The sequence below is a fragment of the Trichechus manatus genome, unplaced genomic scaffold (genome assembly GCF_000243295.1).
Source record: "Trichechus manatus latirostris isolate Lorelei unplaced genomic scaffold, TriManLat1.0 scaffold00017, whole genome shotgun sequence".
Classification (NCBI taxonomy): domain Eukaryota; kingdom Metazoa; phylum Chordata; class Mammalia; order Sirenia; family Trichechidae; genus Trichechus; species Trichechus manatus.
This window is the reverse complement of record NW_004443953.1, coordinates 16923442-16947996: the sequence shown is the minus strand read 5'-3', so window position 1 is coordinate 16947996 and position 24555 is coordinate 16923442. Positions and strand designations below refer to the sequence as shown.

The 24555-nt window shown below is 38.8% G+C and overlaps 1 protein-coding gene across 1 annotated transcript in view; it reads left to right on the top strand.

The window, feature by feature from the left end:
• The first annotated feature begins 720 nt into the window (after positions 1 to 720).
• The window catches only part of SEC63 (SEC63 homolog, protein translocation regulator), a 78702-nt gene continuing 54867 nt past the window's right edge, over positions 721 to 24555 (top strand). The window contains exons 1-4 of the mRNA XM_004372440.3: positions 721 to 844; positions 21503 to 21602; positions 22344 to 22458; positions 23851 to 23963. Coding sequence (XP_004372497.1) covers positions 721 to 844; positions 21503 to 21602; positions 22344 to 22458; positions 23851 to 23963 — 452 coding nt within the window. The remainder of the gene's footprint in view (positions 845 to 21502; positions 21603 to 22343; positions 22459 to 23850; positions 23964 to 24555) is intronic.

The window sequence follows — 24555 nt, the reverse complement described above, 5'->3', positions numbered from 1 at the left end:
TTCCTCCTCCAATCCTCAGCCGCCTTGTCCTGAATGACACTTTGTTTCCACAATACGGAGGCTGGAGGAGCGGATCCGAAACTTATGGAAACAATATTATCAAGCAAGGAAATTAAAAAGCTAGAGGGCAGGACAGGGTAGGGTAGGGACTGGAAAGAGGGGAAGGCAAGGACGTCTCAGGTCGGCTCCGAACAGCTCCGACCCTAGTCGTAGACAGGAGAACCGCCTCAGTCCACCCCGAGGCCGGAAAGCTTCCTCCTGACCCCAGAGGCGGACCTGCAGGACCTGGCTGCGAGATCTGGGAAAGGAAGCTAAGGAGGAAGGAGGAGGGGTTCTGGAGGTTAAAGGAGGGGCCCTATGGGCGGGCCTACAAGGGCTCTGGGGCGGGGCTGTGGCTTAGGGGCGGAACTACAGGCGGGCTGGAGGCGGGGCCTTGCGGAGTTTCACGGCTGCGCGCGCCACGTCTTCCTTAGCAAGAGTATAGGGGAAAGACGAGGGAGGGGAAAGGCCGAGCAGGGGGGAAAACTATCTCCTCTCGCGAGAGCTGGGGACTGCAGCGGTGGTGTCGGCAGCGTGTCCGTGAGTGTAGCGTGGGGGCGGGGGAGAGAGGCGGCGGCAGCGTCCGAGCTACGCCACACAGGTCTGGGGCGCTGGGAGCTAGAGCGCAGAGCGGGGTCGTGGCGGCGGCGGTGAAAAGAGGGAGGAGGAGGAGGGGGTGCCATGGCGGGGCAGCAGTTCCAGTACGATGACAGCGGGAACACCTTCTTCTATTTCCTCACCTCCTTCGTGGGGCTTATCGTGATTCCGGCCACATACTACCTCTGGCCCCGAGACCAGAATGCCGGTGAGTCCCGTCGACGGTCGCTCGCGGACCCGCGCAGGCCCCGCCGGCTCCTCCGGGCCCCGCCGCTCCCGCCCCTGCCCAGCCCCTCCTGCCGCGTCTGGGGTGACACCGCCCGCGCGGTCGGGCCTCGTGTCCAGGCATCCACCGCTGGCGGGGCCCGGGCTTGGTGGTGTTTCTTTCCTTCGTTGCCTCCCCGGGCACCTCTCCACTCCCCTTCATTGTCCTCCTCAGGAGTTTCGCTTCGCACCCTCTCCCCCATTGTTCTGGAGCCTCCTATCTCTTTGTCTTCTGTGCCTCTGGCTTATTGGGTATTTTTCTTTATGGAAGAAGCGGGGTGGGATGGGAGGATGGGAATTGGGAGATGAGAGAAGAGTTGGCAAAGGAGAAGCCGAACGTGCAAGCACAATGCTGAACCACCAAGCCACGGTCCCCCTTTCCCCACGCCCCCGTTTCCCTGTCGCAGGTGTAGTTACAGATGTTTGGGTACCCTCTGAGCTGGGTGGCAGGTTTAGGACTCCCGCTGAGCTCACCAACCTCCCCTTGCCCCTCTCTCCCGTTGCATTTTCGTTTGTTCACTCACACTGTGGGGATTGGAAGCTATGCCATTATTCCTTTTAGCAAAGATAGGATTTTCTTTATTTCCTCTCCTTTGGAGTTTCCTGTTTATGATGGAAAAAGTGCAAGTATGAAGGATTAAGGCTCTTTTAATTCTTTCTTGTAGGTAGTTGTGAGATAGCTGGTCCAATTGCTTTTATTTCTAAATCTTTTCACATTGAACAACATCGGATTAGAACACAGAATAATAAAGATTACTTTTAAGGCATTTTATGTTTGGGTAATGTTTGGATTCCATTTGTTGCACTTTACTAGGACATATGGCAGGTGTTACTCTTAAAGCTGATGGAACTGCAAGGGCCTAAAGTGTTACACAGTGATTACTAGGTTTTGAGTAGGAAGCTTTCTCTCCCACTAAGAACTGTGCTAACTGAATTTGCTTAAACTTATCTCTTAAGTTGTTGTCCAGGTTATATACTGTACTTTGGGGAAATTGTTAACAGTGAAGCATTGAATCAGCTCAGAACTTGTTATGTATGCTTTAAGACTGATTCTGTGCCTTGTAAAACTCTTGAGTTACATAATGGAACTGAAGTAAATGGAATTTAGGACAGTAGTAACAAAGGATTCCATCTTTTTTGTACATTTAACAATAAGTTTAAATATCCATTAGATGCAAAAATCTGCCCAAAGTTATCTGTCTTAATGGTTTTCTTATTCAATGAATAGTTTATTAAAATTGCATATAAATTATCTGGGTTCTTTGGGCAATGGTTGTGTATAAGTGATGAATTCTTATTACCATAATAGTTTCTATTATCTGCAAAACCTGGACCATTTGTCTGGTGATTTTATTGTAGAGTTAAAAGGATACACTTTTCAGTATAGTAGTTTATTTTCAGTTATCATCCATTTGTGTATGCAGTTGGTTGTGTAGAAAGAGTATTAACAGAGAAGGTAGGTTAGGTTAGAATGTTTGGAGAAGCTGCCTTGATTTCAGAAATTAGTCATCATTTTAATCTACACTGGGTTTTTGAAATTTGCAAGTAATATTTTCATAGTGGGTTTTGTATTGTTATAAAATTTGCCTGATAACTGTTATCGTAGGCGAACTATACTCAAGCCGCTTCAAACCCATAGGTTGTATTAGGAAAAGTGGTAGTTGATCATGAGGAGGGAATTAATATTGACCATTTGTAAGTCATGAACTTTAAATGTTATTTTATTTAATCTTAAAAATACAACAAGGTAGGTACTATTATTATTTTCATTTTATAGACAAAGAACTGAAGCTTTAGAGAGTTTAAGTAACTTTCCTGTGTAGTGACGCCTGGATTAGAACATTGATGTGCTGCATAGCTTCAAAGCCCTCTGTTGTTTCTATACTGCTAGGTAGGTTAGGTGAACTGTGGGTGTTGATTTGCCTCTTCTTTCCATTCTGCTCTCTGCTTTAGACTTGCCTAGTACCTTAGCACTTAGTAAGTGTGCTCATGTTGATGTATTTTGTTTGATCTTGCCCAAAATTGCATTATGAAAATTAAAGTGGACACTTAACTGCTATTCTAATCATTATGACAATTGATGAGCACCACTTGGACTTTTTTTTGTAGGTCTGCGATAATAACTATGGAGCCCTGGTGGCACAACAGTTAAGCACTCGGCTGCTAACTGAAAGGTTGGCGGTTCGAACCCATACAGCGGCTCCATGGGAGAAACACCTGGTGATCTGCTCCTGTAAAGAGTGCAGCATAGAAGACCATATAGGGGGAGTTCTCCGGTGTCACATGAGGTTGCTATGAGTCAGAATTGACTTGATTGCACACGATAACAACAACAACCGTAATAGCTTGAGTTGTTTCTTTAGAATTGCAGTGGTATTAAAGGATATTTTCATAGTAGTGATTTCTTTTCCACAGTTCAATTGCAATATATTGAATTGTCAAAGAGAAATCTTGAATTACAGGTTCACTTAAAGCTCTCGAAAGTTTTTCAGATGTTTGCAGCAAAATAATTTGTTGAGTTGTGTCGCTATGAGTCGGAATCCACTTGATGGCAACGGGTTTGGTTTTCTTTGGTTTTATTGACATAAGGCTGCTTATAATCTTTATCTCACTTAGAAAATAGTCATACCTTTTGCTTTTGGAATATTAATATGTTTGATTATTGGTGCTGTTTTAGACCTTGCAGAGCATGTTAGAGTATAAACATAGTACTGTTTTTCTAAAATCTGAAAAATTCTGAAACAAATCTGTCCTAAAGGATATTTTATTTTTTTATTTTTAGTGAAAATATACACAAGAAAACATACACCCATCCAACAGTTTATACATGTACAGATCAGTGCCATTGGTTACATTCTTCACATTGTGTCAGCATTCTCACTATCTTTACTCATTGTTTCACCACCATTAACTTTCAGTCTCTGTGCCCCTTAAAGCTTTCTTTTGTGCTTTAGAGTTACTGTTGTCAATTTGATCGCATACAGGCAATTCTTGGAAGGTGCAATGTTAAAGGCTGACAGTCTTTATTAATTGAGCCAAACTGTTGTTGGGTTTAAAGATGACTTCGTGAAATAGGTTTGGTTCAAGATTTACACATTATTTCAGGACAGTAAATTTGGGGTTTCCCCAGTCTCAGTGGATCCAGTAAGTGTGATTTCCATAAGAATTTGATGTTCTGTTCCTCATTTTCCCTCCATTCTATCAGAATCTATTTATAGGATCCTTGATAGAAACATTTAGTTAATGGTAACTGGGTGCCATCCATTTCTTATATTCTCATGGCAAAGGAGATAGTAGCTCACCAAGGCATTTAGACCTGCAATCCATTTCTTTATTCAATTCCTGGGTCTCCTTCTTCTTTTACTGATTCAGGTGAGTAGAGACCAATTGTTGTATGTTGGGTGGCCAACTCGCAAGCTTTTAAGACACCAGGTGCTACTCATTGAACTAGGAGGATGAACTTGTCCTAAAGAGTTTTGAATAAAGGAAGTAGACCTATAGTAGTATTTTTGAATAGCACACAGAATATTCTAATATTTGATTTTGCAGCTTATTTTATATAGTTTTTCTGTGAAGCTGTAAGTAGCCAAATAGAAAATATAGATGGAGGTCTGGGTTGTCCAGGTTATATACTGGAATTCCAGATTTCCTCTGACAGTCTTGGTTTTCCAGGGATATCCTCTGGAAAGCATGAAAAGGTATGCTCTGCTAACATTTATACAACCTTAAAATTCAGTTTAAGTAATCTTTACTTAGGTTTTTTTTTTTTTAAATGACACATTTGTGACTTTCATTTTCAAGGTTGACAATTTTTTCATTGTGGCTCTTTTGGAATTATTGGGCTCTAGGCAATAGAGGGAGCCCTGGTGGCACAGTGGGTAAGCGTTTGGCTGCTAACCTAAAGGTCGTCAGCAGTTCAAATCCACCAGCCACTCCTTGGAAGCCCTATGGGGCAGTTCTTCTGTGTCCTGTAGTGTCGCTATGAGTCGGAATTGACTTGACGGCAACAGGTTTTTTGGTTAGTGCATTAGAAAGCGTTTCCCCATTTCACAGACTGCAAAATCTAGGATTTGAAAAATAGAAATAGCCTGGTCATTGGCACGTTTAACATGTTAATTGAACTTCCCCAGTTATCAAAAACATTTTTAACGAATCCTTCTGTCTTGATTTTTGTCTAATCTGTTGTGCTAAATCCACTTGTATTAATATCCCTTTTAGTAGTTGAAGGGCCCTGTTTGTCTTACTCTGTGTTGTTTACAAATTGTCAGAGTAAGATGTCTGAATACTTTTTTCAGACAATTGCAGACAAAAGGATCAAGCTCCTTGTGACATAATAAAATGGAGGGTTTAAATTTCCTTATAACAGTGATTCTCGATCCCTTGGCTATACATTAGAATCACTTGGGTTGCTTTTAAATACACTTATGCCAGGACCCCATCTCCAGATATTCTGATTTAATTCATCTGTGGGAAAAGGGCATTCCAAGCATATGCAGAAATGTGGGAGTGTTCAGTAAATGGTAAGGATTTGGATGTGATTGTCATTTAAGAGGAGTCCTTGAGTGGTACAAATGGTTAATGTGGTGCTGGGCTGCTAACCAAAAGATTGGAGGCTTAGTCCACCCAGAGACACCTTGGAAGAAAGGCCTGGCGTTTACTTCTGAAAGATTGGCCCCTGAAAACCCTACGGAGCACACAGTTCTACTCTGACACATATGGGCGTTGCCGTAAGTCGAAATTGACTCAGCAGCAACTGGTTTGGTTTTTGGTTTTAGTCATTTAAAATCAAGTCAGCCATTTTAAGAAGTTTATACTTTATCCTCTGGTGGGACTGTGGTTAAGAGCTACAGCTGCTAACCAAAAGGTCGGCCGTTCGAATCCACCAGCTGCTCCTTGGAAACCCTATGAGGCCATTCTACTCTGTCCTACAGGGTTGCTATGAGTCAGAAGCGGCTTGATGGCAACAGGTTTGGTTTGGTTTTTTTGTGAAGTCATTGAGTAAACAATGGAGGTTTTTAAGTAGGATAATTGCCAGTTTTGCTTTTGTGGAACACCGTGTGGAGAATGTTTTTGTGGACAGGGGTGGAGTGGAAAGTGGTGGCAGGCTGGGTGAGGAAAAACTAGAGGGAGTTGTTGTTAGTTGTTGTTTAGTTGCCTCTGACTCATGGACTAACAAGTGGGGAGTCCATTTCAGAGGCTGTTGCAGTAGGTTGGAATGCAGAGGAATGGTCAGATTAGAAAGAGAATTCTAAAATAGCTTGGGGATATTTATGGGATGTAAGCACTATGAAGGAATGAGAGAGTGGAGTTCAGCTTTTGATTTTTTCATTCATTTCCGTCTTATTTCTCACCTTCTAGAATGCTATTTGATGACTGGCCTGATCATAACGTATTAGCCCTTATCATTTGTGGGATTGCGTGCAGGGAAAAGGATGGAGATGAACATTTCTATTTAAAATGAAATATTGGCTTTATTGATTTATCTTGAAGATTTCTAATTACAGCAGAGTTGGTTATCTGAATCTTTTGTTGAGGTGGATTTTTTTTAATATTAGAAAAAAACTGGCTAGTATCAGCTTTGTGTTCAAAGGAGCATGTTACGTGAATGTTCATATTTAATTTAGGGCATATGAAAAACCCGTTGCCGTTGAGTTGATTCCGACTCATAGCAGCCCTGTTTGAACTGTTCACCTTTTGGTTAGCAGCCATAGCTCTTAACCATGTGCCACCAGGGCTCCTTAGGGCATATAGTCCTCCTAAAACCTTAAATCTTGAAGGGATAGTAGAGTCCTGAAAAGTTTGAGTTGCCAAAAAAAAAAAAAAAAAAGTCTTTCCTTCTGTGTTTCATCCCGGTAGAGGTATCAGATATGTAGCATTTATGCATTAAGTCCTACATAGTATAGGAAGTCATCTGGAAACTTGGCAGTATGAATTATGTAGCACATTTAGGCTTTATAGATGTGGTGACAAACATTAGATTAGTAACTACCTTATGCAAAATTGTCAATATTTAAAGATCATGCTGCTGCATACCTACTTGATCTTGGAGAATCTGAAAAACAAAGATAGGCTTATTTTCATTTTCTCACTTGTTTGTTTCCTTAATCATACTTTTTATTTAGATAGAAAGAAGGTCATTAAAAATATATTGTGCAGGGACTTCCTTTTAAAAATATTACTTTTTATTACCAGACTTTATTGATGAGAAATGATGTTACACCAGTTCACCATCACATTAGTTATTAGTTGTTCAGTCTCTTAGAAAGGTACTCCCTTTGCCTGGAATACATTTCCTCTAGATGTCCACGTTACTTCCTCCCTTGTCTCCTTTAGGTCTTTGCTCAAATGCCATCTTCTCAGTGATGCCTTCTTTGAGCACCCTATTTAAAATTGCAGTGTTTCTTTCCATTCCCCCTCCCTTTTTGCTGTATTTCTCTCCATAACACCACCTTCTAATATGCTATATAATTTACTTATTTTTTTATTGCCATTTCCTCCACTAGTATGTATAGTCTGTGTTTTGTTTTCTGCTGTGTCCAGAATGTCCTGGTACTTAGTAGATACTCACTAAATATTTGTTAAATAATGGAATTCAGCACTCTTGACAAGTATTTTTTAGTGCCTGTTATATTCCAGGCATCTGGGAAGGGGAATCGTTTATGGATTATATACAATCTCTACCCTCAAGTGCCTGAGTACAGAGGAGTCAAACTTTAATACTGACTACTGAATAGTGGTGGTGCCATTCATGCAAGTTACTGAAGAGAATGTATAGTCATACTAGGTTTTTTAGAAAGGAGCTATAAAAATGTTAAAATTCTTAAACCTAGTAATTCTGCTTTGGGGACTCTGTTCTAAGAGTATGATTCTAAATACTTATAGGACCAAAGATGTCCATAATACCAAGAAATTAGAAGCAGTTCATATGTGTAATTATAGGGTATTGGGTAAATTATGATGTCTTTATTCAATTGGTTAGTGATGTTTGCAGTGACTTTCTAAACATGGGAGATACTTAAGGATTAAAAACTGAAAAATGACAGCTAATGAGATCTTAACACATACATCAGCTTTCATGTTTGTCTCTTTTAGTTTGTACACTTGTACCTTGTAGAGTGCTACCCTTAAATCGGCTTTTGTATGTCCTGTTTGTTCTGCTACTCCATAAGAAATCACTTGGGCAGCTGCTTTATCGGGGAGAGGCCCTAGGTATCATGAGTACCGCCAAAGCGCCCTTGAGGTCCTTGATGGAGGCACCCTCACAACCCTCTTAATTGAAGGACGCTCATTGCCCCTAGAAGTCGGTTGCCGGAGCTTCCTTGTTCAGAGAAATGTCTCTGTCCTCATTGTGTACCCTCAATCTTGACAGCATTCCTTCCTACTGTCCCCCTTCTCAGATCTTCTCCGAAAGAGGACTAAAAAGGAAACATACTAAAATGCTATTAGTGACTATTGTCTGAGTGTTGGAACTGTGAATTTTTTCTTCCTTCTGCTCCTGCGTATGGAGCCCTGGTGGCAAAACTTGGCTGCTAACCAAAAAGTCAGAAGTTCAAATCCACCAGCCACTTCTTGGATACCCTGTGGGGCAGTTCTGCTCTGTCCTGTAGGGTCACTATGAGTCAGAATCGACTTGACGGCAATGACTGCTCCTGTGTATATGCCAGATTTTCTATCTGAATCATTAAAGTCCAAAAGTTTATTTAAAACAATCTCTGTCTAGCTTTGTGATCTTTAGCAAGACACTCTACCTAGAGGCCCTTTGAGCTCAGTCTGTATTGTTTTTGCTTTTGGGTATATAGTGTTTTGGGGCCCCAGTGGTGTGGTGGTTGAGAGCTCAGTTTGCTAACCAAAAGGTCGGAAGTTCAGGTCCACCAACCACTCCTTGGAAACCCTATGGAGCAGTTCTACTCTGTCCTATAGGGTCGCTATGAGTCGGAGTTGACTTGATGGCATGTTTAAGGTCCAGGGGGACATACATCCTTGTCAGTATTTTAAGATGCCTTCTTTTCTTAGCTAGCATCCCTTTATTTTTTTTTATTTTTCTTTTTTTATTGTACTTCAGGTGAAGGCTTACAGAACAAATAGTTTCTCGTGAAACAGAAGTACACATGTTGTTTTATGACATTGGTTAACAACCCCGTAACATATCAACCCTCTAACTTCTCAACCTCTTTTTTTTCTTTGGTGAAAATACACATAGCCAAAGATACACCATTTCAAAAATTTCTACATGCACAGTTCAGTGACATTGACTGTGCTCTTCCAATTGTGCTGTTATTCTCACTTAAGATGAAGGGTTACAGAACAAAATAGTTTCACATTGAACAGTTCCTACAAATGTTGCCCTATGACAATGGTTAACAATCTCACAACACATCAGCAATATCCTTACTCAACCTTGGGTTCCTTATCACCAGCTTCCTTGTCCACTTCTGCTTTCTGGCCCTTGTCTCTGGACTCCTGTAGCTTGTTAGTCTCATTTGGTTTTATGGGGCTGTCCACTCCCAGGCTGAATAGTGAACCTCGGAGGTAACTTCACCACTGAGCTAAAAGGGTGTCTGGGGGCCATACTCTCGAGGTTTCTCCAGTCTTCTTTAGGCCAGTAAATCTGGTCTTTCTTTTGTGAGTTAGAATTATGCTCTACATCCTTTTCCAGCTCTGTCCAGAACCCTCTGTTGTGATCCTGGTCAGAGCAGTCAGTGGTGGTAGCTGGGCACCATCCGGCTGTACTGGACTCAGTCTGGTGGAGGCTTTGGTAGCTGTGGACCATTAGTCCTTTGGACTAATCTTTTCCTTGTATCCTGTTCTCTTCATTCTCCCTTGCTTCCGAAGGTAGCACCCCTTTATTTTTGCAATACTTGAGCTTCTCTATTTCTTTATCTCTTGTCTATTTCAGAAATAATTAGCCTTTATTTTGGGCTATCAGTTATCACTGTAAGATTCACACTAAAAGCAAATCAGGAGGAGAGAGGTAATGACAGAGGATAACATGAAGAGTGAAGTAGCTATTAGGGTAGATATGGTGTTGGGGGATGAGATGGCAGGGTTGAGAGGACCTTTTGATAGGATTTTGGGTCATGCTAAAGAGTATGCTAAGGAGAAACATAGCATTCTCAGAGATGCACTTTGAGCACACTGTAATTTGTTTAGAATTCTCCACTAACCTGCACCCCCAGTTGAGGGATGCAACTTGAAGTGAATCATTTCTACAGTTGAGTCTCTCTTTTTTTCCTTAGTATTATCTTCTGAGTTAGAGACAAATGGCTCATAAAAGTCCCTGGATCCTGTGAATATAAAGGATGGATGTTTGCTTTTCTTTTCAACCATGGCACTTCTATAGCAGGTAGAGCTCTCAAACAAATAAGAGCTAGTTTGCCATTTCCTCCCCAAAATTGTTTGCTGTACCTTAAGTCCCTGGGTTACCAGTGTCAGAACGTTCAATTTACTGACACCTCATACTTGTCCTTTAAGGTTATGTAAATTTGCCCTCACTTTGAAATGTTTGAACCAATCCCTACTTGCAGCAAATTCTTCATCACAGTCACCTTCACTTGCAGCTTTTAAATCATTGAAAAAGCTTTGAGCCTTTTCTTGCACTAAATCAAAAAACAAAAAAACCAAACCCGTTGCTGTCGAGTTGATCTCGACTTGTTAGTGACCTTATAGGACAGAGTAGAACTGCCCCATAGGGTTTCCAAGGAGCAGCTGGTGGATTCAGACTGCTGACCTTTTGGTTAGCAGTGAGCTCTGAATTTCTTGCACTAAAATAGGACTAAATAAGAACCATATGCACCTGTTCGAATTTACCTATAAATTTGACTTAAAGACAGACTTGGGAACAGATCTGTTTCATAACCTGGGGACTGCCTGTATTGTCTTGTCCCACAGTCTTCAGTATTCCTTGCAGTAGTTTCATTTGTATCACTTTTTTTTTTTGGTCTGTAAACTTCTATTTCACTTGACTTTTTATCAGAGGTAATGTCTAATCTGTTTTTAGTTACTCCTTGTTCTTAAATTTCTTGATTGGATTTCTTCATATTATATTTTCTGCTTTGAAGATATAATCAGGATTAAAAAAAAAACACCAAACCCATTGCCATCGAGTCCATTCCAACTCATAGCGACCCTATAGGACAGAGTAGAACTGCCCTGTAGCGTTTCTAAGGAGCAGCTGGTGGATTTGAACTGCCGAGCGTTTGGTTAGCAGCCAAACGCTTAACCACTGTGCCACCAGGGCCGCATAATCAGGAAAGGTGTAGTCACATTAGAACAGGGGCACAATATTTTTAAACTGCTTTTGAGGATTATCTAGGAAATCTGGTTATTCCTTTTTTTAGGGGGAAACAGTTACAAGAAAGTGGTTAAGAGCATAAGCTTTTGAATCATAAACACAGACACAAGTCCCGCCTCTATTCCATAGTAATAGTCATTTGCTATTCCTTAGACATCAGCTATAACTTTGTGCAAGTTACTGAACCTCTCTGAGCTTCAGTTTTGTTTTGTTTTCAAATGGGTATAATAATATGTACATACGTATAGGCTCCCAGGGTGTTTGGGAGAGCAAAATATTCAACAAATATTTATTGAGCATCAGCTATTTGCTAGGCATTGTGTTAGGCAATGGGAATATGGAGGTGAACGTGACAAGATCTGACTTACCACACTTGCATTTCTTAATGGTGAACAATATAGACAGGATCCCTGTTCTCTTAAAGCTTACTTTCTAGTGAGGGGGAGAGTTTGGATTGACATACTACACATAAACAATCAAAAATATCAGATAGTGATAAATACTATGTAGAGAATTAAATAGAGTATTCACAGAAAGTCTTCCTGAGAAGTTAACTTCAAGTTGACAGCTGAGTGACAGAAGGGAGCCAGCCAGCCATTTAGAGACCTGAGTTGAGTTGGAAAAGCTCATTTCAGGCTGAGGAAATGGTTGTGCACAAAAGCCCCAAAGCAAGAAAGAGTTTGACATGTTCCAGGATCAGAGAGAAGACCAAAGTGGCAGGAGTGTGACGGATGAGGAGAATGGTGCTTGATAAAATTGGAGAGGGAGCTGGGGTCTAGATCACGTTCATGAGCCAGGGTTGAAAAACTTGGATTTTATTTTACATGCAAGGGGAAGGTAGTGAAGGGTTTGAAGCAGGGATGTGACAAGATTGGTCTTCACACACTCCCATTTCTTAATGGCTAGCTTGAATATATATCCTTCTAGGGCTTAGGTTGTGTGTATTATAAAATATTTAATTTATAAATTTTGTTACATGTTTAAAAATCACATAAAATGTATCACTTTACAAATAGATTTTATCTCTGTACATTTCAGGAAACAGTTACTTTCAAATTCCTCATGTGGAGATTTAACTTTAGTGTTTTTGTTATTTCAGTACGATGAATTGCTTTTGTGTGGCCTCTTTTGCCATGGTCTTGTAACTCCAGTCCAGTTGATTGGGTGGAACTGTACAGCTAGGGTAATTGTGGGCCACCAAGGGAATTGGTCAGTTTTGCCATTCCGCTGGGCTTGAGGTGAGCCATGTCGGAGGCAGGAGGGAGAGGATCCCATGACTGCTAAGGAAGAACAGCCAAGAGCAGAGAGCATGTCGTTTGGACCCGTTTGGAACCAGGAGACAGAGAGAGAAAACTGTAATGCTGAAGATAGAAGTGGTGGCGGGAAGAGAGACCAGCGGGAGATGGTGCAGTGGGCTTCCCAGCTCACAGAGCGAGAAAGCTAAGTGCCTGGGGTGCCTCTGGAGACTTTTTGGCAGGGGCTAAAAGAGCTTTTTTAACACTTGCCCCTGAGCAGAGCATAGGCTGAGGGGCCAGGGAGAGGTGTGCCTGTGGCACAGCTGGGAAGAGGCTGTCTTGATGGAAGAACTGTGTCCTGAGTGTGTCTGAGCCTGAATTGTAACCTGTTGTTACTTCCCTAATAAACCTCGTAGTCATGTATTGTCTGTGAGTTCTGTGTGGTCATTGCAATGAATTATTGACGCCAGCAGAAAGTGCCATAGGAGAGATGATTTGTGTCAGAATTGGTAAAGATGGCGGAGAGAAGAGGCGTATCTGGCCTCCGCCCCATAGGACTCAGCCTTGGGTTGATCTTGATTCTCCTTCCGCTTTGTGAAGTTAGAGGAGGTCAGACGCTGCCCCTACACCATTTTTACAGTCATCACCAGAGCCACTTTTTGAGTCATCTAACGGTTTTTCAGAATATATAATTTTCATTTGTTTGGGATACAGCACTTTTGGATTTTAAGTGTGATACTATCAATGGAAATTTTATTTCAAGCTGTAAGTGGAGCATTGTGTATTAGATATTTTGATCATCCTGTAGGTATAAACTTTTTGATCCCCTAATGTAACCAGTTATTGTATTTTAAAAGTGGTCTTTAGCAGAGCTAGTTTGTAGTGACAGTCATCACTTAACATTGTGAGATCATATCCCCAGGGATAATTATTATCTGTTAGCTTTCTTTTAAGTGTCCCAAACTTATCATTGATTGGAATTGTTTCAGGCTGTCTTCCCCAAGCATTTTTTTTTCTGTCTTTTTAAGTAAAGTAATCATATCCTTACCCCTAGGTGTTCCGTAGGTTCTCAAATATATAGTGTTTCTCTTTTTTCTGGATACTTTCAGGAGAATAGAAAAAGATAATTGTTGCCTTTTCACCTCTCTTCTCCCAGTATTTCTTTCTTCCTTTTCCCTGTGTCCCTCATTTGCAGGCCATATCATTGAACTTGCTTTTGATGAATCTTCTGTAGCAGTATTTTTAAACCCGTAACGATTTTGTTCCCAGAGGACATTTGGCAGTGTCTGGACATCCTTTTTATGTCTCTTTTGGGAAGGTGCTACTAGCATCTAGTGGGCAGAGACCACGGATGCTGTAAACATCCTTTAATGCACAGAACAGCCCTCCCACAATAAAAAATTATCCTGTCCAAAATGTCATTAGTGCCAAGGTTGAGAAACCCTGCTCTATAGTACTTGATTCAGTATCTAAAAGAGAAGAAAATTGAGGTAGGTGAACATATAATATAGTTGGATGCTACTGTCTAGCCGAGGACCAGACTTAGGAAGACTACATGGCTCTGGAGATCTATTTGAGTCGTTTGGCTTATACTGGTTTGCAGTTATATTGTCCAGCCATTCCTGAGAATTGTGGACTTCAGTGATGGTGGGCTGGTGCTGCTCTGATCTGATTCTTTGTTTCTTTCATCGAAGAATATTTTCATTTCCCCTCTGAGATCCCTTCTCAGTTGCCAGAGTATGCATAGGAGTAGGTGGCAGATGAACCCAGCATTCTGTAATCCTTCCAATGTAGATATTCTCTGATTGTGTATGCTGGGTGGTGACAGTAGTGTTTAGTCAAGCATCGGTCCCAAATCCAGGTAATTCTGAACTGACTTTGAGAATGACACATGGCTAACTATTCAGATTCAAGCTGAGAGCATTATAGAAGCTTTAGCTGTTCTTAATCTGCTTTGAGATTAGGATGACTGAGTGAGCTATATTTTTGGTGGTCTAGAGCAGTGATTCCCAGCTTCTCACTTTCAGATTATCATTCTCATGCCTTTCCTATTCTGAAACATTCTAGAAACCAGACTGCACTATTATAAAAAAATTTATTTTCCTATTTTTTAAAAAATTAATAAAAGAACAAAATTGTCTGTCCAAACTGAGTAATAGTGAGTGAGCCAGTGTCACCAGTGTGAGTTAATATATTCTTGACTAGATACATAGAGACTTTGAGTAACCAGAAAATTGATGTAGGGTGTTTTTTAGGCTTTTTGGAATATTGAATATACCCTTCTCCTTCTTGTTACTATTTTCTTGGACACCCTAGGGATTAGGAGTAGTCTTAGGAATCACTGAATTTTGGAAAGAGAAGTGGTACGTCTGTTTCTTTTAATGGTTTATAATGAAATAAGTTGTAACCTCAGTACCATTTTACTTTATTAGTTTTAGTAATCTATATTGCAGGGTGTGTTCTAAAATTTATTTCTTAGTGTTTTTCATAATATTCCTAAAATATATGTTAATATAGTTATTTGAATTGAAAAATGAAGTTAGATGTCTTTTGACAGAAAGTTTGATTTGGCTGATGGGTTTAACACGTGGACTGCTTTTGCCAGTTAGGTTACACAGCACATATTTTCTATAAATTGAATGAGCTAATGTGCAGCTTCAGTTTTTGACAAAATATATTTAAAGTAGAATATAAAACTATAAATTTTAGTATTTAGAGTTTTTAACCTGTTTTGAATTATGGGACATTTATAAGTTACTTATAAGTGAAAGCTTTACAGATATTTTATTCCTTATATTTAATAATTTATCTGTTTGTAATATTTATGTAGCCTTGATACTGTACCAGAAAGAATGTAATGTCAGAAATTTTAACATATAAAACCTTATGGATGTTCAGCTTCTTGAGTATGATAAACGTTACTGATGTTCTTGTTCTTTGGTGATGTGTGCCAAAACATTTAGGGGTGAAGTGTCTTGATGTTTGTAATTTACTCTAAAATGGTTCAGGTTAAAAAAAGGTGGTGGGGAGAGGGAACTAGAGATAAGGCCGAGAGTGGCAACGTTTTAACAATTGGTGAATTTAGGTAAAGGGTATTGTTCATTATAATATTCCTTCCACTTTTTTGAAGACTTGAAAATTTTCAAAATAAAAAGTTGGGAAAACTTCATGGTCACAGGAAATAAAAATTAATTTTAAGAAGTATGTTTCAGTATTGTAAGAAATCACTTACTAGGATAAAATATATTACATTAGGATAAAATTATGTAGGGAAAGTAGAATGAAAGGCTTGTTCATGAATTTTTATAAATGGATGATGGTGGGTATGAAATTGCTGTGGTTTTTAGATTTCGCTTGATACATTTGAAAGTGACAGGGCTATTTTATTTTAAAATGTCAACTTTATGTCAGAAGTGACATCCTTTGTCACTCTCCAAACTTATGATGAAAAATTAAAAGCTATTAAGAGGGTGTGTAATTTTTCAAAATCATTTTGTGGCAAGCAGGCAAACAGACTCAAAGACCTTAGGTCCGATTGACATTTAAGGTTTCTTTAAACTCTTTGAGATTTTGTGAATATGGTGTAAAGAGTTCACTCAGTTATGGTATAAACTGGAAGATCATCCTGTCATGGACAGATGGATGTGACTGTCTTAGCAAAGGCACTGTTATGGGTTGAATTATGTCCCCCCAAGAAATTATGTCCCTCAAAAAGAAGTCTACCCTGGAATCTCAGAATGTGACCTTATTTGGAAATAAAGTCCTGTGAGGTTTACATTAACTTTACTCAGAGATTTTGGACTTTGTCCTAGGTTCCTGAGACATGATCTTTAATAAAAACCTTGGAATTTAACTGTCTTTTGTAAGGACTGGAGACCACACATAACTAACAGGTGAGGTGATGAGGTGACCCTGGAGTAGGGCTGGCCAGGCCAGAAAGGCCCACCTCATGATCACCTCATGAGATGAGCTTACCTCAGAGAAGAGGGGTGGAGTTTGCATTCTGTAATGAGACTCCCAGTAAAAGCTCTGTACACTGAAGCTCCGTGAGCTTCCAGTTGGTGGAAGATATCCTTGCAGGTGGGAGGGTAGTGCATCACTTTTCGAAACACGGAAGCTCCGTGTTGGGAACTCTCCCAAATCCTGCCCTTTGCTTCTCTTCCTTATGTAAATCCTGCTTTTGTATCCATTACAATAAAGCTGTAATTTAAAGTATAATGCTTTCTTTCCATGAGCTCTGTGAATTACTGTTGTTCTAGTGAATTATCCAGCCTGAGGGAGTAGTGAAAGTCAGCAGGTCAGAAGTGAGGGAGCCCAGGAGAGACTCCCAAACTTGTGGTTGCTATCTGCCTATTTGGCAGTCTGAAGGATGGTGTCCTTTTAACTTGTAAGATGTGACCTTGCTCCAGGTGGCTAGAATCAGAGAAAGAAGTGCTGCATGCATGGCTGATGTCAGAATGGAACAGAGAAGTGAAAAGTGGGGATTTATGCTGATTATAATCTTTATAGGTCCTTGCAGATGTTCTTAGTTAAGATGATTGGTGTCCTTATAAGAAGAGGACACACAGACATAGAGGGAAGATGGCCTTGTGGTAGAGATAGGGGCAGAGATTGGAGTTATGCTGCCTCAAGCCAGGGGACACTTGGGAACACCAGAAGCTAGAAGAGGCAAGAAAGCATTCTTTTCCTAGAGCTTTCAGAGAGAGCATAGCCCTGCAGAAACCTTGGACATCTAGCCTCTAAAACTATGAGAGAACAAGTTTGTTGTTTTAAGTCACTCAGTGATGTGTAGTAATTTGTTATGGCAGATCTACACAACTAATATATGCACTGTATAGCTTAAGAAGCACAAGCATAATAAAACAAAAAAAACAAACCTGTCGCTGTTTAGTCAGTTCTGACGCAGCGACCCTGTGGGACGGAGTAGAACTGCCCTGTGGGGTTTCTGCCACCAGGGTACCTGACAACCGTAATAATCTCCCCCAGACCTGGACTACCCTGAGCATAATAGCTTTATGTTCGTCTGCTGACAGCAATCATGGTATGTTGTTTTTTAAAATCACAGGGTAATTTTGTGAACTTGAAATTTTCTTTTTGTATAATTGTAGATGTTGTGATGAGATGGTCTCTAAAATCGGGATATACTCAAGGTTGTATTTTGGCTTTCGTGGACTTGTTTTAATTTTCTTCAGCTTCTGTTTGAACTTGCATATGAGCAACTGATGGTCTGTTCTGCAGCCCACCCCTAGCCTTGTTCTGACTGATGATATTGAGCTTTTCCATTGTCTCTTTCCACACGTGTAGTAGATTTGATTCCTGTGTATTCCATCTGGTGAAGTCCACATGTATAGTTGCCGTTTATGTTGTTGAAAAAAGATATTTGCAATGAGCAAGTCACTGGTCTTCCAGAATTTTATCATGCGATCTCTGACATTGTTTCTATCACAAAGGCCGTTTATTTTCCAACTACAGATCCGTCTTTGTTTCCAATTTTCACATTCTAGTTACCAGTAATTATCAATGCATCTTGATTGCATATTTGATCAGACTGCAGAATTTGGTAAAAATCTTCAATTTCTTCATCTTTGGCATTAATGATTGGTGCGTAAATTTGAATAATAATTGTAGATACTTAAAATACTGTAAGTTAATGATATTCCTAAGAATTTTTAGTAGCCATGAAACTAGTAATTTTATAAACTAAAAGTTTTAAATGAACTTTTTAGTCTTCAAAGTGTCCTTTAGAAAAACTGAAAGGACTTTACTTGTGATAGTTACTTTGACTTAATGTCATTCATTCATACATGGAATGTGTACCATGAATATTAAGCTGTGCTTGAAATCTAAATGCCGCAATGTTAATGTGTAAACCATACCCCGTAGTATTTATTAAGTATTCTCCTCAAAGGTTAAGGTTTAATTTTTAGTTTGGAAGAGTGGGGCATACAAGATGTGTGCATACATTGTGCAAGACTGTGGAGGGGCTGAAAACTGTATGTATTCTCTCTTGGGCAGGGGCATTAGAACATCATTCCTTTAAATAGATCAAGCTGTCTTGTTCGTAAAGAGACTTCAGCATTGTTCTTACAGCCTTATCAAACATTTCCTTGATTTTATACTTGAAAATGGGAGACTATTTTAAGGATTTCTTACATTGATTGATGCTTTGATTTAGTGAAATATGTTACTGTTTTTGTTAGGTGCTGTCGAGTCAGTTCCGACTCATGGTGACCCTGTGTACGATAGCACGAAACACTGCCTGGTCCTGCACCATCCTCACAATCACTGCTATATCTGAGCTCATTGTTGCAACCACTTTGTCAGTCCATCTCGTTGAGGGTCTTCCTCTTTTTCACTGACCCTCTGCTTTACCATGATGTCTTTCTCCAGGGACTGGTCCCTCCTGATAACATGTCCAGAGTACATGAGATGAAGTCTTGCCATCCTTGCTTCTAAGGGGCATTCTGGCTGTACTTCTTCCAAGAGAGATTTGTTCATTCTTCTGGCAGTCCATGGTATATTCAATATTCTTTGCCAGCACCATAATTCAAAGGCACCAATTCTTCTTTGGTCTTCCTTATACATTGTCCAGCTTTCGTATGCATATGAGGTGATTGAAAATACCATGGCTTAGGTCAGACACGCCTTAGTCCTCAAAGCGACATCTTCACTTTTTAACACTTTAGAGAGGTCTTTAAAGAGTGAAATGTAGATTAAAAAAAAAAAAAAAACCCAACAACAACAACAAAAATGGTATTTTCAAAATGTCCATAATTTAACCTTGAAAATCAGAAAATTAACTTTACTGCTATGTTATTCAAACCCCATTCAAGTTTTGTCACTTGTCTGAATAGTGTCCTTTAGAGCAAACAATCCAGTTCAGAATCACATATCACATTATTTGGCATGTGTCTTTAGCCTCTTTCAGTTTGAAACAGTTCCTCAGCCTGTCTTCAGCTTTGAAGATTACAGGCCAACATTTTGTAGAATGAACTTTAATTTGGGTTGTCTGATGTTTTCTTATGATTATATTCAGATTATGTATTAGGCAGGAATTTCACAAAACTGATTGTGTTTTCATTACATTCTATCAGATTATATACGATTTCAATGTGTCCGTGGTTGATGTTGTTCATCAATCACTTGGTTAAGGTGGTGTCTGCCATGCTTCCTGTATTCGTTTCCTATTGCTGCTGTAACAAGTTACCATAAACTTAGAGGCTAAAAACAACACAAAGAACAGAACAGAAGTCTGCAGTCAGTTTCACTGGTGTCAAAAAGGCTAGCTCCTTCTGGAGGGAGGCTCTGTGGAGAATATGTTTCCTTGCTTTTTCTAGCTTCTAGAGACAGCCTGCATTCTGTGGTTTGTGGCTCCTTCTCCATTTTGAAAGCACATCGCTACAACTTCTGCCTTCTCTGTCTTTGACCCTCCTGCCTCTGTTACAAGGATCCTTGTGATTACATTGGGCTCACCTGGGTAATCCAGGCTACTCTTCCCATCTCAGCATCCTTAATTTAGTCACATCTGTAGAGTGCCTTTTGCCATGTAAGTTCCGGAACTTAGGACTGTGCATCTTAGAGGAACAAGTATTCAGTCTAACATACTTCCCCATTGTGAAGTTGTTTTTTCTCCCTTTGTAATTAATATTTTTGGGGGAGATGCTTGGAACTATAAATATCTTGATCATTATAAAACTTTTTACCTATTTATATCTAATGGTTTCCTATTTTATTCAGTGAGTTATAATCTGTTATTATTTATTTTGATGCTCAGATTGTCCTCAGTTTGGCCAGAGGAGCCCCATCATGGTGGCTTCAGTGTCCTTTTAATATGCCCCATCATTCTTTGAGCACTTTCTTGCTTTCTGGCACAACAAGATATTTCAGATTCATTCTGTGCTTTTGCTAACTAAGTATCGAAATCAGTAGTGTCTCCAAGGATCCCTGGTTCCTGTAAGAAGCCAAGATATGGGTGCTAGGTATGCCCACTGCTATTGGGATATCACTCTGCTGTTAAGCCTGCTTATTTAGAAGCAAGAGTTAGAGAATATATATGTATGTACATATATTTACATCCGTATTTTTATATTAAAAGACAGTTCACACTGCTGCCTTCAATTCCGGTCGAACAGCACAGGGTTTATTCTTGTTTTCTATTTTTCATATTTGTAACTCCCTTCTCTGTAAAAAACTAACTCCATTTATCCTTAATATATTAATTTATTTGGTAATTCGCCCCTGTATATAACCAGTCTCCTTTTCTCCTACCACCTCATAACCCTTTACTACACAGATCTCTCTTCACCACACATGGTTCTGGTACCTCCTGCTAGGTAGCTTTCCCAGGTGGATGCCTTCCTCAAAGCATGGTGGTATAAGGAGTTGGACCTCTTACATGGCTCCTTTGATTGAAGCATCCTATTGTATGCAAAGTTCTTTCACTTATCTCATAAGTCATTTAAGGACTATAATTTTATAGATTTTTATTTTAAAACTTAATTTAGAAAAATTAGAATTTGAGATATTGAATATACTCCACCTTTGTTTTGACTGAAAGTTAATTTTATCATAAAGCTCCAAATCCTATTGGTTTTATATTTTAAATAGATGAAATCTAAACTTTGCTGATGAGGAAATATTCTGGTAAGCAATTATTTTCTTCTTTGAAGAGTATTATTTCTGCTTAGCTTCCTAAGTAAATCACACGATTTAACTATTTTATGCTTTTTGTTTCTTGTAGCAAAAGAGGAAGGAAAATTTCTTAGAAATTACTGAATTTTATGACTAAATATTTTGTGGTCAAGTCGTTTTTTGCATTTTTCAATGAGAAGTTATTTCCTTAAGCTTTACATGAAAAATGATTGCCTCATACTTTAATAAAGTTTTCCAGGTGGACTCATTGTTCTAAATGGCTGAAAATTGGACCTACTTTGTAAATTTTTTAAAAAGTTAGAATACTCAGTATTTTCATGCTCCAATAATGTAATAATATAAAGGTCAACGTTCTGTTAACTTTGGTGTTGCCTTAACTGTGAAAAATGGTTTTACTTATCATCTTATTTTTCTTTTTTGACAGAGCAAATTCGATTAAAGAATATCAGAAAAGTGTATGGAAGATGTATGTGGTATCGCTTACGGTTATTAAAACCTCAGCCAAATATTATTCCTACAGTAAAGTAAGTAATGGATTTAAATGAAAAAAACAACACAATGCTTGCTTTTTGCTAGATACATGAAATAGGGGTATGATGAGTAAGATATTGTGCCTGTAAAAACTTGTAGCCTATCCAAGTGATTGATAAGTTTGAAAATTGTGTCTAAACAGAGTGGCTTAGAAGATCAAAGGCAGGAGACTGTACTTCTCACTTGGGAAAGGAGGAACACCATGTGTCAGGATTTGAATTTTATCTTAAAGGCTATGAGGGAATTTTAAAAGATTTTAAAAGCAAGAAAGTGACATGGTCAAGTTTGTATTTCATGGTGATAATTAAGATTTGTAGAGCACATACTGTATGCCAGATGCTGTGCTAGGAATTTTTGTATTATCTCATTTAATTCTGTGTTAACTTCAAGGTAGATGTTTTTGTTGCTTTTTCTCAGATGAGGAAACTGAGGCTAAGGAAGATGAGGTAACTTGACAGGTCACGCAGCTAGGAGTGGTGGAGAATGGATTTAATCACTTTGTATTTTGGCAGGTCCTTCTTTTGAAACAGGCCATTAGCATGGTTAATTAGAACCAGCCTACTTGATTCTGTGAGACTGTGGGGTGTGCTGGGTTTAGAGCCTAGGCTTTGGACCTTCATCCCAGGTCATCAGTTCAGAGGTGATAGATGAAACTATGACAGGAGTTGAAAGAGTTGCTGGTGTTAGGAATCCGTACAGATGTATTTATTTGTACTTATCTTTTTCCTAAACAGGAAAATAGTTCTGCTTACAGGATGGGCATTGCTTTTATTCCTTACATACAAAGTTTCCAAAACAGACCGAGAATATCAAGAATACAATCCTTATGAAGTATTAAATTTGGATCCTGTAAGTAGTATTTTTTTATATAATGCACATTCATTTAATGATTTCATGAAAATACTGTAGGCCCACATCAGAAAAGAAATTAGGTCATGCCTAAAGAAATCAGACTGATCAGTTAAATTTTTTTTTATTAAAATAAAATATCCATTTTTCTAATGTGTATATATTTTTCAAACTCCAGATGTTGATTGCCGTTCTATTAGGGATTGGCTTGTAATTGCTAGAATGTAAGACTATTTGAAGATGGGAAGTTTGCATATTTTAAAAGTAAGACTGGTTTAATGCAAAATAAAACCAGGAACTTCATTTATATTATTAGCTGAATGATAAAAATCACATGGCCTTGTGTTGGTCGCCCCTTCGGCAGTGTGTTAAGTCATGGTTGGAGTCTTCTAAAGAACTGATTTGGTTGGTCAGTGTTATAGAAATTCAGGTTAACCCTGGGTGTGCCTCTTAGGTGATCTTTTGATTGTGTTTGAGTGATGAATCCCAGTAGAGAAGTAGTCTTTTAAGTCTCTCAGAGAATATTAGAACTGAAATGAATGGTAGAGATCATTTAGCCTTTTTTTAGATAGAGAAAATGAGGCCTGGAAAATTTGTGACTTTTTTGAGATCCCATAGCTTCTTAGTGGCTGAACTTAATTTAATGCTTTTTCCATTTTTTCCTCCCCAGATCCCTTCCTTTTATCTCTTGTCTCTGCTAAGTAGATGGCTTTATTCAAAGATTTATATAATACAAAGTAAGGAGTATCTTTGTCTTCTAGTTTTCTGCTTTGTAGAAGAAAAGCTTGTATATCATCTAATTTTTCTTATTGTGATGATCCTGGTCATCAAGAGAGATTTTTTAGATTAAAAGGTTTCAGGGCAGTTTAATGCCATAAGAAAGCAACATAAAGAATTTATGAGTCTTGGAGAATCCAGCAAACTAATTAGGAAAAAATTAAAGTAAACTTATTAAATGTTTACTTAATATTGAAATAATGACTAGCAGATGAAACTAAACCAGGTATTCCTCAGATTATAAAGGAAGTAGTTAATCTTTGATTTGAGGGTTCTTTCAGCCACACTTAATTTACTCTGATCATTCCTTGATATTAAATACCAGTATCCTTTTATTTTATGTAAATGTGGCATTATGTGGTTTCACTGCCAAATCCTCAGTGCCTAGCATACTGCGTGGTACATAGTAGGTGCTCAAAAGAACAAATATGCTGGACGAAATATATTTTTACTTAAAAATATATGGAATGAAATTTATGAGACAAAATATATGAGATGAAACTTTTCATTCTTAAAATATTTATTGAGTAGTTCATGTTTTAAGTTCAAAATAGAATGCATTATTTCTTTATAGCATTGTGCTTATTTTTATTAACACAAAGTTTTTCCTTTTAGGGGGCAACAGTAGCAGAAATTAAGAAACAGTATCGTTTGTTGTCCCTTAAATATCATCCAGATAAAGGAGGTGATGAAGTGATGTTCATGAGGATAGCAAAAGCTTATGCAGCGTAAGTATGATAGATACCATTACATATTTTTATGAGTGATAGTTTTCTATTTTAATAAAATAATAACTAAAGTAGTTGTTACACACTTCTATTAAATACTGACTTCATATGTTGAGTCTATCATTTATGGAACTACCTGGTAGCCCTGCAGTGGTAATTTAGTTAAACCTTAATTTTAAGTAACTTAGAGAGTTGGCATTCATGGAAGTGCTTTTGCTATGTGAACTCAGTTAAATTAAGTAGTAAGTGATATGTTAATTGAACCATTTTCTAAGCATCCTGAAGAGAAGAGAGTATGCTTACACCTTATTTTCCTTTCTAGGCTTTTCATTAGGCTAGGTCCATCTCTCTTGTTTTGCATTGTAGCTTGTCGCATTTAAATTCTTTAAAGGTAAATTTCATTTTTGCTTCCAAGTTATTTCGTTTTTGGTGTCTTTTAGAGTTTCTTTATGCTAGATTATTCCTAGTTACTTGCTAATTACTGTACTTGTTGAGATGCTGTGAATTTTTAAGGCCTCTTTTTTTTTTTTTTTAATTGTACTTAAGGCGAAGGCTTACAGAACAAATAGTTTCTCATGAAACAGTAGTACAC